Source organism: Rhinoraja longicauda, chromosome 6, assembly GCF_053455715.1.
Source record: "Rhinoraja longicauda isolate Sanriku21f chromosome 6, sRhiLon1.1, whole genome shotgun sequence".
In the NCBI taxonomy this organism is placed as follows: domain Eukaryota; kingdom Metazoa; phylum Chordata; class Chondrichthyes; order Rajiformes; family Arhynchobatidae; genus Rhinoraja; species Rhinoraja longicauda.
Window position 1 is genome coordinate 68,083,464 of NC_135958.1, and position 18,765 is coordinate 68,102,228.

Consider the following 18,765-nt stretch of genomic DNA (forward strand, 5'->3'; position numbering starts at 1 on the left):
ATCCTGAAAGTGAATTAAAAAAACAAAACTTGTTTCTTTGCTGTTTCTTCAGTTCAGGCTCAAAGACAAGTGGACAATAACAATCAGTGTCTCCATCCGTGACTAAATCATCTGGACAAATCAAGATTGGACTTTGGGTGAATCCCACTTCCCAGCTTTGATTCTTTCCATTCACCCAGTCAAGGTGACTCATAATTTTGCACACCTCAGTTAAACCTTTCCTCAATCTCTTTTGCTCTGTTAAACACATACCTCACCTTGAGACTTTTTAAAAACATTTAATTACCTTGGATGTGGATGTACAGATTGCAAATTTGCAGATGGTATCCTCAGTGTCTCTGAGGATCCTTCATTGCTTCTACTCTGGGGCTGTAGAGAGCATCCTGTCCGGCAACATTACAGTCTGGTTTGGGAACATCTCTGCCCAGGACAGGATGGCCTTGCAGAGGGTAGTGCGTTCGGCAGAACGCACCATGGGAACTACACTCGTCCCCCTGCAGGACCTATACATCAGGAGGTGCAGATCCAAAGTAAGCAAGATTATGAGGGACCCCTGCCACCCCAGCAACGGACTGTTCCAGATGCTACGGTCAGGCAAACGCCTCCGCTGTAACGCTGTGAAATCGGAGAGGATGAGACGGAGTTTCTTCCCACAGGCCATCAGGACTGTCAACTTTTATAACTCCAGAGAGTACATTTTTGTCTACACTATAGTAACTTATTAACTTTATTTATATGCTGTAACTGCAATTCATTTTTGTGCACAATCCGCAGGCATTGCCACTTTCATTTCACTGCACATCGTGTATGTGTATGTGACAAATAAACTTGACTTGAATAGCCGGTCTGGCAAACAGTGAGGAGGATAGCAATAGACTGCAAAAACTCATTTAAATGCTGGCTGAAGGGGTAGACAATTAGCATTAAGGTTTAATACAGAGAAGTGTCGTTACATGCTTTGGCAGAACGAATTAGAATCAATAAAGACTAAATGGCATAATTCCACAGTGAGTGCAGGAAAAGTGTGGCGGTGCCCAGAGATTTGGCCACTCCCTGGATCATCCCCCTCGGCACGGGTTGGACAGGGCTGGGGAAGGGACTAGTGCTATGGGGTTTGCCTGAAGGGGCTAGAGAGATAACTCGTGCTTGAGACTGAAGAGAGTGTGGATGTTCTGTTGCTGCATTAAAATTACTGTTAATACCTACCTGGCGTCCTGCCTGATTCCTACTGCGCCGACCTACTACATAGGCGTACATTTGTATAACTATCTAAAAAATGGCAGGATGTGTTGAGAAAGTAGTTAGTAAACCATATGGGATGCTGGAATACCCGTGGCAAGCAGTGGTTATGCTTAATATTTGTTAAACATTGGTTAGATAATAAGTGGAGAATTGAACTCAGCATCTTAAGAAAGGATTTGAAGGTCCTAGAGAAGGTGCAGAACAAATTTACTGGAAAGGTTCCATGGATGAGGGATTTCAGCTATGCCGGTAGGCTGGCGAGTTGAAAGTTGATATTACTGTACAATATTATGACAAGTTTTATTAATGTAAATAGTGGAAAGCTGTTCACATTAGCAGTGGTTCAAGGACAAGTAGGTTGTGAGGACTTTTTTTACACAGTGTAGTTAATGTCTGGTATTCACGCCACATATGAATAGTGCAAGCAGAATCAATCATTGCCTTATAAAGAAAATTGGAAAGGGACGAGTAAGAATAATTAGCAGGCATGCGGGAAATGGGGAAGACTTGATCAATGTAATAGCTAGCAACTGGCATAGACTGGATGGACTGAATGTCCTTCTTCTTTATCATAACAGGTGTTTAATTTACTGATAATAATAATAATAATAATGCATTTTATTTATATAGTGCTTTTCATATACTCAAAGACGCTTTACAGAGATTTAGAGAACATAGGGAAATGAATAAATAGATAAATAAGTAAATAAGTAAACGAACAGAGAAAGGAGACAGAAGGTGAGGTGACCTTCAGTGGTTGAAGGCAGTACTGAACAGGTGAGACTTCAGCGATGTTTTGAATGTGGTGAGTGTGGAGGAGTCTCTAACGGTTTGGGGTAGTGAGTTCCATAGGGTGGGAGCAGCGATGGAGAAAGCCCTGTCCCCCCAGGATCTGAGTTTGGTCCGGATGTGGGGGGATAGGAGATTGGCAGCAGCAGAACGGAGGGTGCAGGTGGGAGTGTGCCTGTGGAGGAGGTCGGTCAGGTAGGATGGGGCCAGGTTATGGAGGGCTTTGTAGGTTATGAGGAGGATTTTGTACTGGATTCTCTGGGGGATGCGGAGCCAGTGGAGTTTGTAAAGGACGGGGGTGATATGGTCACGGATCGGGGTGTGGGTGAGTAGACGGGCAGCGGAGTTTTGAATGTATTGAAGTTTACTGATGGTTTTTGAGGGTGCGCCATAGAGGAGGAGGCTGTTGCAGTAGTCTAGACTATAATTAGGCCAATTGTAGTGCCCCCAATGATCGCGCCCGGCCATGAGATTTCCAGCAAGGGTACAGATTCACATATTCACCAGACTAGAACTGTAATATTGTGGAAGAAAAACTATCCTATCTCAAGTTACCAAACCTCTGAACATTCAAAGGAAATGAAGCACTATTACAGTACAGTAGTATATTTACTTGAATGTCACATTGCTTTACAAAACATTTGACCACACGTGTATCTTTATGTTATGGGGACAGTCTGAGAAGAACTTTAAATAAACCAGAAACCCTTTTTAATCTCTCCTCATTTGCTTTGTATTATTCTGAATGTTATTTCACTGTAGACTACAAACTCACAGGCCTTACACGTTACACTGGTGTCAAGGAAGGAATGGCAAATAATTGAAATTACAAGTCTGAAGTACAAAGTTATTGAATGCATTGAGTAACTAGATTCTTATCATGGTAGTAACATCAATATGCAGTTTTGAAGCAATGGGATGTAAGATCATAAGGAATATGAGCAAAAATAAGCTATTTGACCCTCATATGTGCTCCCCATTCCATAAGATAATAATCATTCTGACCTCCATTTCAGTTCCACTTTTCTGTCTCACCCTCATAACCTTTGATAACCTCCAAAGACGCACAGGTTTGTAGCTTAGTTGGCTTTGTATAAATGTAAATTGACCCTAGTATGTGTGGGATAGTGTTGATTTGTGGCCAATACTGGTCTGTGCGGACTCAGTGGGCCAAAGGGTCTGTTTCCGCACTGTATCTCTAAAATAAAATAAACTAAACCTGCCTCGTCAGGCCCCTTCTATCCCCACCCACTGACTAAATTTCTGTTTTACTAACCAGAGTATTTAATGAGCCAGCATCCACAGCTCTCTGGGATCAACAATTCCTAAGATTTTATGCCCCACTGAAAGTGAAAATTCCTTCTCCTGTCCTTAGTGTGTGAACCTTATTCTGTCACTTCACCTCCAAGGTCTAGATTTCTCCACGAGGGGAAATAATTCAACATCCAACCTGTCAAATTCTGTTTGTTTTAAACATCTTTTTATTCTAAACACTGATTAAAGGTTGAATATGCTAAACTTTATTTCAGAAATCAAACCTAATGATCGTTCCTTATATTGCCTCCAATGTAAGTATATCCCACCTCAAATCAGGACACTAAAACTGTAGGCAGTACTCTACCTGCAGCAAGACATCCCTACTTCTACATATCACCCCTTTGGCAATATGTTAACATTTCATTTGCCCTCCTGATTACTTCTTCCACTTGTACGCTAACGTTCTGTGTTGCATGAACAAAGTATGAGGATGCCCATATTCCTCTGTCCATCAGCATTCTGTAGTCGTGTTCAGACTCAGCACAACAGAAATAAAGAGCAATGCATGTACAGCATTGCATATAAGCCACGCAACTGTGAAAAGGAATGGTACAAAATGAAAGCCCAGACACAGTCTAGCTGAATCGGGAGATGTGGTGGAGGCTGGCTCGATTTTATTATTTAAGAGTAAATTGGATAGGTATATGGATAAGAGGGGATTAGAGGGTTATGGTCTGAGTGCAGGTAGATGAGACTAGGTCAGGGAGAATGGTCGGCGTAGACTGGTAGGGCCGGACAGGCCTGTTTCCATGCTGTAGTTGTTATATGTGATACTTATGTTCATGGGCGCAATCTCTTAATTTCTTTGTAGACTGGATGCAGATGCCCTTCAGGGCAAACACGCTCCCCGAAATTGATGGCAAGGGTGAAAGCATGCTCGTTCAAAAGAAAGCAATGAGCATAATAAAGCAATCTTGGTAATAGAGGCTCAGAAGTGTACGCCACTTTGGCAGCCCAACTGAGACCACACAAAACAAAAGATATTTCATTTCATGCGGTGTTAGATTGCAGGATCACATTCAGTTGCTCTTTCCCAGAAAGTGACTAATTCAGAACCAGATAGCAAAGGTCAAGCAAAAACATTTGCGATTATGTAGTCTTGCCAAACAATCGGTTTCACCTGTTCTAGAATTAGGCACTGCAAGTCTCGCTCAGATGTGGTTTAGCTGACAAACTAATTCAACATAAATCATTTACTTCACCATTTTCTGTTTGTATGTGCATGTACTGTAAATAGCTGCATCGATGTGACTGATTTCCAAAACGCAGAAGAATTTCAGGTGGTACGTAACATCAGTCTTATTACAATGTATGGGCAAATGGCTGTGGTCTGTGTGGGAGCTCCAATATTAAGTCTCAATCAGTGAGTGAGTTTGTCATGAAGGTGGGGACTACGGGAAAAGCTGCTACTGATGTAGTTGAATTGACCCATCAGATGTAAGCCAGTTTAGAGCAGTGAAAGATTTCACATGTATAAAGTGGTGTGTGGCTTTACATTGAAACATATAAGATTCTGAGAGGAAGTGACAGGGTGGTGAATCATGACACCACTGACACTATAGTGCCTTCCACTATCGATTTTGAGCAGCCTTAAGCCTTATTAGGGACATTGTTCATGAAAGCTCCATTGCCTTTGCTTGCACACACTAATACTATGGAAATGAGAGCAAAAGCTATACTACCAGGATCATAAGGTTCCACCAGTTCTTTTTATGCAGATCATTCATGTTAGAAACAGCCTTTCTTAGAATTAAATGTAAGTTTCCACAGTGGGATCCCGAAGAATGTAGTAGTGGATTATCCTCCTGCCTCATCCTGATTATGATACTGAATAGTGAGTATCAAGAAAGAATGCCGTGCATGAAGATGATGGTAGAACATAGATATTGTGATCTGCACCTTGCTGGCAGCAGAGGATGATATTTCTGTAACAGTACGGTGATAACTAATCTGACGCAACATTTAAGAAACATTTTGACAGGTACAAAGATAGGACAGGTTTAGAGGGATATCAGCCAAATGCAGGCAGGTAGGACTAGTGTAGATGGGACATGTTGGGCAATCTATGGCAAGTTAGGCCGAAAGGCCTGCTTCCCCTCTGTAAGAATGATGACTCTATGTTGCAGCTAAATCCAACATTAAGGTACATGAAAATGCTGAGGGTAATTGGACTGATTTGGATGATTCTGCATGAGAATACAAAACTTTTTGATTACAGATGTTACAGACTGGTGTCAAATTGCCCACAGTCTGGGTTAAAATTATAAAACTATAAATGAGAATATATAGAACAACTTTGCTCAGAACATTTAGACATTGTTAAAAGAAAGCAATAGCTGACAGTCATCTATTGGGCCATCATAGACAGGAATCAGGAAGTACCCAGTTTGATAAAAATGCAAATCATAGTCACCAAAACCACCGTTCCATATGTGGCAGTAGCATCCTGAATTACTGTGAACAAAGTACAGGCAAATACTTGGTGTTGCAATTCAAAATTAATCAATGATTCAATGGTACGTTATTGTCACGTGCAAAGTTCTTGACCTGGCCATAAATGCCCATCGTCCCAGCGGCGTTGCAGTCGGCCTGGCCAAACATACAGTAGCTGTTGGTGTCCCCCATCGTTACTCCACTGCTCCATGTGTCGCATCCCATCCGTGCACTCGACCTCTTGGAGCGGCACTCGATCTAGCCAAGCCCTAGGATGCTTTGCCACGGCATCCAGCGGCCCACTCTGCCGTCGAATTACATTGCAGTCTCTCACAGCTGGTCTGCTTGCCGGCTCTTTATTCCTTGCATCCGCTGCCGGCACCACCACGATCCTCTTCACCTCCTCTCTGCTCCTCGCGGACAAGCAGAATGGGGCTTGTGGCTTCTTCTTGGGGATGGGTTTTCCAGGTCCGTGGCGGGCGCGCCAGGCCACACACGGCAGCATGGCACCATGGCAAAGCAAGTGATATCATAGACCATCAGTGAATATGATATAGAAAAGGTCACACCCATTTGCAATGCATGGTCTTCCCAAAAATACTATATTGAATAATAATCTTCAATTTCAATAATTTAAGTTTGAAATGAGGTGTGATTAAACATTACTTCACATTACGTTGTAAATTAGCCTCAAACAGAGAAACTGAGAGATTGGGACTGGAGTAGGAAACAAGTGATGGAAATCAGATCTTATTTTCATTACAGCTACAGGATGACACCATACTCGGGAACAGGATACACTCCTGCTGAAAAGCTGAAGTGTGGTTGGTAATGGGAAAGGGAATTAAAGTGTTTAGCAACTGGAAGATCAGCTAGGTCCAGGCGGACTGAGCGAAGGTGATCAGCAAAACGATTGCCCAGTCTACGTTTGGTCTTGCCGATGTATAAGAGTGCACATCTTGAACAATGGATACAGTAGATGAGGTTGGAGGAGGTGCAAGTGAACCTCTGCCTAACCTGAAAGGACTGCCGGGGTCCATGAACAGAGTCGAGGGAGGAGGTATAGGGACAGGTGTGGCATCTCCTTCAGTTGCAGGAGAAGGAACCTGGGGAGGGGGTGGTTTGCGTGGGGAGGGATGTTAACCAGGGAGTTGTGGAGGGACGGTCTCTGCGGAAGGCGGGATGCATTGCAGCTTGGTATGGGAACTGCTCTGCCCAAGACGTTGCAGAGAGTTGTGGATGTAGTCAAGTCCATCACACAGTCAAGACTACCTACCATTGATTGCATTTACACTTCACACTGCCTTGAGAAAGCAATCAACATAATCAAAGACCAATCCCATCCTGGCCATTCCTTCTTTTGCCTATACCCGTCAGGCAGAAGATACAGAAGCTTGAAAGTGCATACCAATAGGCTCAGGGGCAACCTCTACCCCTCTGTTACCAGACTTCTGAACGGTCCTTCCATAAGGTTGAGTACAGTCCCGATTTTCCACCTACCTTATTGTGGACATTGGACTTTCTCTACAATTGTCCCGCTACAATGCTGAGAAGCTATATTATGCACTCTGGTATTTTTCTCTTCATTCTACCTATTGTTCATGTCTTTGGCTTGGTCGTATTCATGTAGAGCATTATCCCCTAGTTCCAGATTCCTTTACAAGAAGAAACGCTCTCACCAGATCCACTTTGCCAAGACTCCTCAGGACTCATCGGTTTCAATGAAGAACCGACTCATTCTTCTAAATTGCAAAGGATGCAAGGCTTGCATCCTTTGCAATTTAGAAGAATGAGCACCTAACTTATCCCCATAAGGCAATCCAAAATTCCAGGTATTAGACTAGTAAATGCTCTCTGAACTGCTTAGCACACTTTTACATCCTTCCTTACACATGAACAAATTAGGTCTCACCCAACCCCTCCCTACATGACTAAAATGTAACCTCCCAACCATCATTTTCAGTTCCTCTTGCAATAAACTATTCACAGGTGCTCCCGAAGTTATTACAGCGTTTCGTTCCCGAGAACTGTCCGTATATCGTCACCGGCAATATTTTAAAGTAAAAATATAAGCTAATTAAGGGCAATGAATTGAATTGAATTGAATTGAAGTAAGCCTGTGCATTAACCCTATCTATTCCCCGCATGATTCTATGCACATTTGTAAGATCACTTGTCAGCTTCCTTAGCTCCAAAGAATACAGTCTTAGCCTGCCCAATCTCTCCCTATAGTTCAGGTTCTTGAGTCCAGACATCGTCCTCATAAACTTTCTCTTTCCAACTTAATTGCATTTTTCCTATAGCAGGGTATACCAGACTTGAACACTATACTCCAAGTGTGGCCTCACCAACGTCTTGTACAATTGTAACATAATTTCGGAGAACTATGTATTTGTACTCCTCGATCCTTGGTTTGACTTCTCAAAATGCAACATACCTCACACTCTCATTTCTTGGCTCACTGCCCAGCAGTCAAGATCCCACTGTAATCATTGATAGCCATCTTCACTGCTTACGATACCACCTAATTTGGTGTCATCTGCAAACTTACTAATCATGCCTTGTCCATTCACATCCAAATCATTGATATAGATAGCAAACAGCAATAGACCCAGCACCAATTGCTGAGGCACACCACTAGTCATAGGCTTGCAGTCTGAAAAAACAACCTTCCACTATCACCCTCTGCTTCCACCATTAAGCTAATTCTGCATCCAGTTAGCTAGCTCTTCCTAGATCCCATGCGATCTAATCTTCCAGAGATGCCTACCATGCATTACCTTGTCAAATGTTTTGCTGAAGTCCATATTGACTACACCTACCACCCTGCCCTCATCAATCTTCTTGATTACTTCTTCAAAAAATTCAAGTAAATTTGTGATACATGATCTCCCAAGTACAAAACCACACTGACCATCTCTAATAAACCCATCTTTCCAAATGCATATCTTATTCCTCTGAATTCTCTTCAGTAACTTTCCTACACTAGTTGTTAGGCTGGCCGGTCTAATAGTTCCTAGGTTTTTCCTTGCAGTCCTTCTTAAATAGAGACACTGCATTCGCCACCCTCCCATCTTCTGGCACCTCACCATGGAAGATGGTGATTCTGTATTTCAGCCAGGACTTATGCAACTTCTTCTCTAGCTTCCCAGTGTCCTTGGATATATGTGATCAAGCCCGGGAGATTTATCTATCTTCAGTCTTGGGACATTCAGCACCTCCTTGACTGTAATACAGACGGCCATCAAGATATGCCATTTATCTTTTGCAAATTCCCTAGTCATTGTGTCTTTCTCCACCGTACAGAGGATAAATATTTATGGAGGACCTTGTTCATCTCCTGCGGTTCCACACAGATGACCACTTTGGACGCTGCCATGAATTCTTCTTAATCAATAAAGCAACGCCCTCTCCTTTTCCCCGACCTCCATCTCACCTGAAGCTCCTATATCTTGGAACATTAACCTGCCAGTTCTTCCCCCATTAGCCAAGTTTCCATAGTGGCTATAATATCCGTCGCATGTCCTGAGTTCATCTGCCTTACCTGTCAGGCTTCTAGCATTGAAATAGATAAATCTAGTCCAACCGCCTTTCCTCGCTCCCTATCGTGCTCCTGACTATACCTGTCTACTGAACGTGCTGATAATGTCTTCTGTCCTGATTCCAGCCTCCCTTCTGCTTCACTACTTCACTGGATCCCATCCCCCTGTCAGTCTGGTTTAAACCCTCCCAAGTAGCACTAGCAAAACTGCTCCCCAGTATATTAGTACGCCTCCTGTTCATTGGAACCCATCGTTCGTGAAGAGGTCTAATCTTCAGTCCTCAACAACATGTTACCTGCATCGTGAGCTTTTAATTTTTCCAATAAACTTTGTTGTGGCACCTGATCAAATGCCTTTTGAAAATCTTAGTATGTCCCAGTTTGTAAGTTCTCCCCAGTGAACTGTGTGGGTTTTCTCCAGGATCTCCGGTTTCCTACCATACTCCAAAGACATACAGATTTGTAGGTTAATTGGTTTGGTATAATTGTAAATTGTTCCTAGAGTGTGTAGGATAATGTTTGTGTGGAGATTGCTGGTCGGCGTGGACTCGCTGGGCTGAAAGGTCTGTTTCCATGCTGTATCTCTACACATTGGTTTCCCATCATTCATTGTGTATGTAACTTCTTCAAAGCACTCAAATAAATTAGTCAAATATAATTTCCCTTTCACAAAACCACATTGACGTTGCTAATGACCAAAATTTTCCAAGCTCCTCCTAGAATATTATTAATAGTAGTTTCTAAAGAATTTCCCAATGACACCTCAGTGGTTTATAGTTTCCTGCATTCGTTCTCCTTCCTTTTTTTGAAGAAAGTTACGCTTGCTATTTTCCAATGTAGTGGGCCAATTTCCCAATCTAGGAATCTATCAGCTTTGTCACTCGCCACTTCTTGACAGTCACTAAGATAAAATCAATCAGTACTCTAGAATTTATAAATCCACAACTCCCACCAATTTGCTCAGCACGTCAATCCGGGATTGAGTGAAAGTAAAACACACAAAGCTGAATTAACTGAGGACAGGCAGTATCTCTGGAGAGACGAAATGGGTGTCGTTTCGGGTCGAGACCCTTTTTGACCCGAAACGTCACCCATTCCTTCTCTCCAAAGATGCTGCCTGTCCTGCTGAGTTACTCCAGCTTTTTGTGTCTATCTGTTTAAACCTGCATCTGCAGTTCCTTCCTATACATTGAGACAAGTAACACTTGTACATGGGAGAGAATTGGTTGCATGTATAAATGTGTGATCAACAAGACAAGTAAATTTTAAATCTGCAACTGCATGCATGAGGGACTGCACATAGCCCAACAGTGGCGGTTGGTGCAGTATCAACAAGACAAGTGATGGTTCAATTGGGATCACTTTTTTTTCCTTTGGGGGAAGGTGGGGAGGTTAATGTTAAATATATCTGAAACAAACTACACGATATCCCCACAGCAGTGTGTGTGTGTGTCGTCTGAGAGAGAAATTGGTATTGATCAGGCACGTCCAGAGCGTTCCATGTCACTGTGTGAGGCCATACATGTTCCTTCTCCTGAGGTGAACAGGAGCAGATGCATCTGCTCCTGGTCGCCTCAGGAGAAGGAACATGTATGGTCGGCGTGGACTCGCTGGGCCGAAAGGCCTGTTTCCATACTGTATCTCTACACATTGGTTTCCCATCATTCATTGTGTATGTAACCTCTTCAAAGTACTCAAATAAATTAGTCAAATATAATTTCCCTTTCACAAAACCACATTGACGTTGCTAATGACGTCAAAACTTTCCAGGCTCCTCCTAGAAAATTTTTAATAGTAGTTTCTAAAGAATTTCCCAATGATACCTCAGTGGTTTATAGTTTCCTGCATTCGTTCTCCTTCCTTTTTTTGAAAAAAGTTACACTTGCTATTTTCCAATGTAGTGGGCCAATTTCCCAATCTAGGAATCTATCAGCTTTGTCACTCGCCACTTCTTGACAGTTACTAAGATAAAATCAATCAGTACTCTAGAATTTGTAAATGCACAACTCCCACCAATTTGTTCAGCACGTCAATCCGGGATTGAGACAAGTAAAACACAAAGGTGATTAACTCAGGACAGTTAGTATCTCTGGAGAGAAGGAATGGGTGACGTTTCGGGACGAGACCCTTTTTGACCCGAAACGTCACCCATTCCTTCTCTCCAGAGATGTTGCCTGTCCTGCTGAGTTACTCCAGCTTTTTGTATCTATCTTCTGTTTAAACCTGCATCTGCAGTTCCTTCCTATACATTGAGACAAGTAACACATGGGAGAGAATTGGTTGCACGTATAAATGTGTGATCAACAAGACAAGTACATTTTAAATCTGCGACTGCATGCATGAGGGACTGCACGTTTATAGCCCAACAGCGGCGGTTGGTGCAGTATCAACAAGACAAGTGATGGTTAAATTGGGATCACTTTTTTTTCCTTTGGGGGAAGGTGGGGAGGTTAATGTTAAATATCTCTGAAACAAACTACATGATATCCCCACAGCAGTGAGTGTGTCGTCTGAGAGAGAGATTGGTATTGATCAGGCACGCCCTGGCAGAGCGTTCCACCATGTCACTGTGTGAGACCATACATGTTCCTTCTCCTGAGGCGACCAGGAGCAGACGCATTACATACCAAATGTAGTAAATGTTGGAAGCGTGAACTATAATGGGTGAAGATTGACACGGTGAAGACAGACGGCCGCCTGAGCACATTAGCAGTGGCGGCTACTCTACTACAAGGCCCGGCCACGGTCGCAGGGTGGTCTCGTTTCCGGCGGCCGTGGCCCGCTTCCGGTGTCCGCGCCCGCCGCTGATTGGGGCAGCGCGCGCGTGCGCCCCTCGCGGCTGCTCTCGCCCAGCTGCAGTGCGCAGGCTCGCTGAAGCAGGGCCGAGTGGGCAGCGGGCGGGCGGGTGAGCGAGTGAGGCGGACGCCGCTACACGCTGGCGAGCGAGAGGCCGGCGGAGGCACACACACCCTGAGCCGCGCAGACACAGTATGGAGGCCATCGCCAAGTACGATTTCAAGGCCACGGCCGACGATGAACTGAGTTTTAAGCGCGAAGACATCCTCAAGGTAAGGCCCGGATATGAGGAGGCGAGCAGGCCTGGCACTGACGCTGGGTTCTGGCTAGCCACTCGCAATCCAGCCCGTCGGCTGTACTTTCCAATCAACTATCAATCAAAAGCACTGAGTTGTAATGGTAAATCGCTTGTGATCGGCCGCTTTAAGGTCAAATCTTTGGAGTGGGTGGGGGTTGAGGGGTAGACAGAGGGAGCAATCAGTGAGAAAGAGGGCGAAAGACAAGGGGAAGAGAGAGAGAAAGAGAGCAATGGATGTGAGAAAGGTAGGGCTGGTGTGGAAGACGGAGAGAGGGGCTCGTGTGGAAGACAGGGAGAGGGGTTGGTGTAGAAGCTGGAAAAAGAGACTGGCAGGGAAGAGGGTGGAAACGATCAGAGAGTTACAGTGAACGTAGTGGGGGTTGGTTGGGGTTAACATGGATGATGGGAGTGGGAATAGATGGTCAATCGTACTAGTCAGGTGAGGGTATGTGGAGAAGGAGAGCAATCGGGATGGGTATATGGAGTGGACAGAGAGGTATGTTATCTGGTGACAGATGGAGTGGGGATGGAAGAGCTCAGCCGAGAAGGCAGAATGGATCATCCGTGGTTTTGTAAATGAAGTATTTGAATAATGATTTCACTTGGTGTCGCTGGAAATGACTTGGAAGGTCCATCACATGAAATGAGACAGGGGAAGAATGATTGTGGGAGATGTTGTGCATGGGATGTTCTTGGGAATATGAACAATAAGGAAGTGAGGTTGTGGGACCCTGCATCATCTTCCCCATTGCTACATGCTGTTAGTATTATGTTTTGAATGAAGGTGTCTGTTAACTAATCCGATAAAATGGTTTGATGCAATTGTCAAGGTTGTGGGAGGGAATGCAGTACATATTTATTTACATTAATTTTCAGAATACAATTGACAAAAGTTCCAGGTGAGACGTCGCGGATCAAAGTTTAGAGCCATAGAATAGAATAAAAGCTCCAGGGTACAGGTAAGAAACTGTCTGAGGGTGCAAGGACCATGATGATTAAGGCTGCCCTTTTGGAAAGGCCCCGTCGTCCATGAAAGAAAACCCTGGTGACATAAGGGAGTGCAGATGCTGGAATATTAAATCTTAAGTGTTGGAGGAACTTGGTGGGTCAGGCAGCATCTGTTGAGGGAATAGACAGATGACGTTTCAGGTCAGACAAAGAAAATCTTGACTATTTTATCTTCAGGTTGCAGTTGTCTGTAGTGTGGTATTAAAAATTGCTACTGAATGTACTAAAAATAGAAAATGCTGGAAATATTCAGTGAGTTAAGAAGAGGAGAGAAAATCTGTTAATGTTTCTCGCTGATAACCTCTTGTCATAATGTCAACTTTCAGTGTTTGCCTGGAGGCCTTACTTATCTTTTATGCCTTGCATTCTTTGCATCTGTACTTGGATTGCATCTTGTACAAACAAACAACTAAGATGGGGTTAACATAAACAATTGAGATAATATAGGGGAAAATGCGAGGACACGATGTTTAGAATATGATGGTGATGTACCGGATTCATCAGCGCCTAATTGCTTTATTTAAGGAATAGTTCTGATGGGGGTTCTCCTCTCCACAAGCTGTCTATTTTTTTTTCTCTTCACTGTTTGTGTACTTGTGATTTTGCACAATGCAAAATTTATTACAGCCACTGGCTTATTTGTGACTATTGTATTGCATAGACTGTGAAAGTGGATGTAACAGTGCTATGGAACCTCGAGGTAGTATTAACTGCAATACACTTCCTCCATTAAATAGTGAAAGTAAATTAAGCTGGTTTCTTTCTTTAAAGAAAGCTGCACCACTTAAAATGGAAGTGGATTAAGGAATTCTTAAGTACGCCTATTTGTTTATATTGTGTCTGGCAGTGCTTGTTATGGGGTTGGACAGTGACCATGGCAGCTAAAAATGGCAGAGGAACGTGTTTACCAAGTGGGTTTCTGTAACTGGTTGTAAGTTTACTGAAATTCTGGTTTTGAACTGCTCTGTTACTTCCTTTAACTAGTTTCCTGTAAGTGTTTTTTGGAAGAAAGGGCGCTTTTGCTGTGCTTCAAAAACATTTCATGTTTCATTTAGAGGGTTAAATCTGCTTTGGTTCAAAATGGCACACACTTGCACTAGCTGAGTGTATTGTTTCAATTCCCAAAGGGACCCTTCATCAAAAAAACATTCTAGGATGGGATGGGAATAATTGGATTAATTGGCTGAAGCAGATGTCATTAAACCTATTAACTTTAGAGTTGTTTTAGCTGTTGTGATTGGGAGATGTTTTGATTAGCGGCATCTCTGCTCACAGCTTTCTCTTTTCATCCCTCAAACTGTTGAGTTTACGTTTGATCTGCACCATGGTTTAACTTCTGTTAAGAAACCTGGGAAAGTGAAATCAAGATATGAAGCACAGTAAAACAGTTGGGTCACTGAGTTTCCCTGGGCTGAAAAACCTTCAATTTCTCATTTATCTACTTGTTTTCTTTTTTTTTTTACAAAAGTGCATCTCATTTTAAACAGTACAACGCAGGAACAGGCCCTTCGGCCCATACTGTCCATGCCGAACATCATGACAAGTTAAATTAATCTCCTCTGTCTGCACATGATCCATATTCTTTAATTCCCTGCGTATCCATCTGTCCAAAAATGGCTTAAATGCCATTGTTATTTCTGCCACCACAACCACCCCATATACCCACCACTGTGTGACAAAAATTATATATATATATATTGATGATATAACTGCTGATGGTAGTAGCATAATGAATTCTGAAGTGTATGGACACATCCTATCTGCTCAAGTTCAAACAAATACCTCAAAATTCATTGGTTGGCAGTTCATTCTACAACAAGACAATGATCCCAAACATACTGCTAAAGCAACAAAGGAGTTTTTCAATGCTAAAAAATGGTAAATTCTTGAGTGGCCAAGTCAATCACCCGATCTGAACCCAATTGAACACACTGTTTATATGATAAAGAGGAAACTGAAGGGGACTAGTCCCCAAAGCAAGCATAGGCTAAAGATGGCTGCAATTTAGGCCTGGCAGAGCATCACCAGAGAAGACAACCAGCAACTGGTGATGTCCATGAATCGCAAACTTCAAGCACTCATTGCATGCAAAGGATATGCAACAAAATACTGAACATGACTACTTTCATTTACATGACATTGCTGTATGCCAAACATTCTGGTGCCCTGAAATGGGGGACTATGTATAAACACTGCTGTAATTTCTACACGATGAAACCAAAATGTATAAGAATGCCCTTTATTAAAATCTGACAATGTGCACTTTAACCACATGTGATTTTTTTTCCCCTATTACAAATCTCAAATTGTGGAGGACAGAGGTAAATAAATAAATGAAGGGTCTGTATCCAAAAGATTATGGAGGGCACTGTACCACCCCAGACACCCACCACTCTGTTAAAAAAAATAAAAAAATCCTATGCTTTGACATTTTCACCCTGCAGCAAAGGTTCTTACTGCCTACTTTACCTATGCCTCCTATAATTTTATATCTATCAGGTCTCCTCTGACTACAGGGAAAACAATCCATGTTTGTCCAACCTCCCGTTACAGTTAATACCCTCTAATTCAGGCATTATTCTGGTAAACCTATTCTGCACCCTCTTCAAAATCTCCATGTCCTTCCTGTATTATAGCGAACAGAACTGAACACACTATTTCAGTGCAGCCCAGTCAAAGTCCTATAAAGCTGCAACATAACTTCCTGACTCTTATACTCAATGCCCCGACCGATGAAGGCAAGCATATCATGTGCCAGCTTTACTACTCTATCATCTTGTGCTGCAGCTTTCAGGAAGGTTCTGTGCAATATCACTGCATGCCTCAGGTCCAGGACAGCATTTGTTTCAAATATAATTTCTTACCTGGTCTGCATGAAACACACTGATCGAATTGTTGCTTAAGGATGAAGTTACCTAAGAATTTATACGAGTGGGCAACTTATGTATGTTCAATTAGTTGATGCCTTAAAATTTAAAAAAACCGCAGATGCTGGAAATCTGAAATAAAACATTTCTGGAAGCACTTAATCGTTCTGGGAACATTGGTGGAAAGACCCAGTGTCATTTTACTTTTATGCTTTAAAATAAATTTTCAGCTTTTATTCTCATAGTTACGTGATGGAACAGTGGCATTTGCTCTGTTAGTGTCCTCATTACAAGCCAAAACCCATTCACCCTCCACCTTTACCTTAAAGCCTATCTCTGCCATTAGTTATGACTACATGCAGAAAAATATTGGTCAAGCTGAGGCGTGGTATTGGATTTTGTCAGATTTCTGTGAAACAGTTTAGGAAATGGCACTAAAGGTGCTATTTAAAAGCAGATTATTTCAAACTGCTTTCTTCTGTAACTGGACTATCAGAAGTTTCATGGAAACCAAATTTCACAGTGAATTAAGCATGATACTGTATCAAGCAGCTTGATCCTGTTTGATATAGTATCAAGCTGTTTGCTTGGAGTGCTGTCTCATCTGATTTTGTAAAGTTTATTTCAGAAGTGGGCATCTCATTCAACCTATTCTCAGTATCCTCTTGGTTAAGTAGACCATTGTGTGTGTTGTTTGATGTTGTGTATAACCCTGGTATAATTGTACAAAAGTTGCTGCATTTGAGGGTGATATTAATGAACTCTGGTCAAAGGACACTCTTTAGCACCACAAAGCTGCCATTTATTTGATTCATAACCATGGCACCTAAAGAAGACCACTGTGATAATTTGAAGCCACTCATGAAGATAAATATTCTTTGTGTTCCTGTATTTACCTAATCTGAATTAACTCATGTTGTTAAAGTCCTGAGTTTCAACACACTGGTGAGGCTGTAGAAGGGTCCCGAACCGAAATGTCACCTATCCATGTCGTGGTGCTGAATTACTCCAGAAGTTTCTGTTTTACACAAGAATCCAGTGTCTGCAGTTCCTTGGGTCTCTGTCTTAATTTTCATTATGTTGGGACAGTGATTTTGTTTTGAAGTATTTGTTGGTTATATATTTTTGAAGTGTGTTCATCATACATGGAGCTTTTAAACTTCATTCTATCAATAATAACAGAACATTGCAAAACCAGTGTGTTGAAATTCAGCATATTGACATGTCAATTGAGAGTGCATTTCAGTAGATATCCTTCTCGGTAATACGTGGCTTGCCAAATTTTGGAGATGGAGACTAATTTATCTTGGCATCATGTCCGGTACAGGCTCTGTGGGCTGAAGGGCCTGTTCCTGTGCTGTACCATTCTGTTCTATGGCCTCCGATTGTTACCAATAGTTGTAATAGACCTGTATCTGCCTATCATGTATCTGCGCTGTGCAATGGAAAAACCTGTAGCTTCTAGTACTGTACCTCAGTAACATACAGTTTAGAAGTGTCTGGTCACCAAAACTCTCCTTTCATGCATACAACAAAATGCTATCTGGATTTATACTTAATATTGGTGTGAACAAGCTGCACTTGTGCCATGAATGGTCAATGAGAGAACTTCCTGAACCGTATTTATGTGTCACCCTAGTGAAAATGCTCTCCAAAATAAATTCTACTAATTGGCAGATACTACTGCATGCCTATCTAACCAGCCACAACTGGGTTAAAACAAAATCCTTTACAATATGGGAGGCATGAGATATTCAACATTCCACAGGAAAGCACGAGTCATTACACTATTCAAATTTCCTTCCAAAAGTAATATGCTAGATGTCTTCACACAGAGAGTGGTGAATCTGTGGAATTCTCTGCCACAGAAGGTAGTTGAGGCCAGTTCATTGGCTATATTTAAGAGGGAGTTAGATGTGGCCCTTGTGGCTAAAGGGATCAGGGGGTATGGAGAGAAGGCAGGTACAGGTTACTGAGCTGGATGATCAGCCATGATCATATTGAATGGCGGTGCAGGCTCGAAGGGCCGAATAGCCTACTCCTGCACCTACTTTCTATGTTTCTATGTAATGGATTCAAATTCCAAAGCATGTGTCATAAAGGTTCTCCTTTGACTTTTGGGATGACTATGAAGTCCAGTTGCATTATTTGGAAATGTGGGGTATTCTCCTGGGGTGCAAGCTTATCCCACAAGCTTATCCCACAATCGGTAATAAAAATTACCGGGAGTGTTGTAGAACCAAGAGGCCTAGGGATAAAAGTACATAGTTCCTTGAAAGTGGCGACATAGGTAGTCTTGGAAAGATGGTGGATGGCATGCCTGCCTTTATCAGACAAGCATTGAGTACAAGTGTTGGATCCGGTGTACAAGATGTTGATCAGAGTGCACCTACACTTTTGTGAGCATATCATGCCAGAGAGGATGCAGAAGAGATTTACCAGGATGTTGCCGGGTTGGGAGGACTTAAGCTATA

At 42.5% G+C, this 18,765-nt stretch overlaps 1 protein-coding gene across 1 annotated transcript in view; it reads left to right on the plus strand.

Annotated features, from left to right (window-relative positions):
• Window positions 1–12,182: 12,182 nt before the first annotated feature.
• Window positions 12,183–18,765, plus strand: part of LOC144594557 (growth factor receptor-bound protein 2) — a 113,569-nt gene continuing 106,986 nt past the window's right edge. Inside the window, exon 1 of the mRNA XM_078401254.1 lies at window positions 12,183–12,390. Within this exon, the coding sequence (XP_078257380.1) occupies window positions 12,313–12,390 (78 nt within the window). The 5' untranslated portion in view covers window positions 12,183–12,312. The remainder of the gene's footprint in view (window positions 12,391–18,765) is intronic.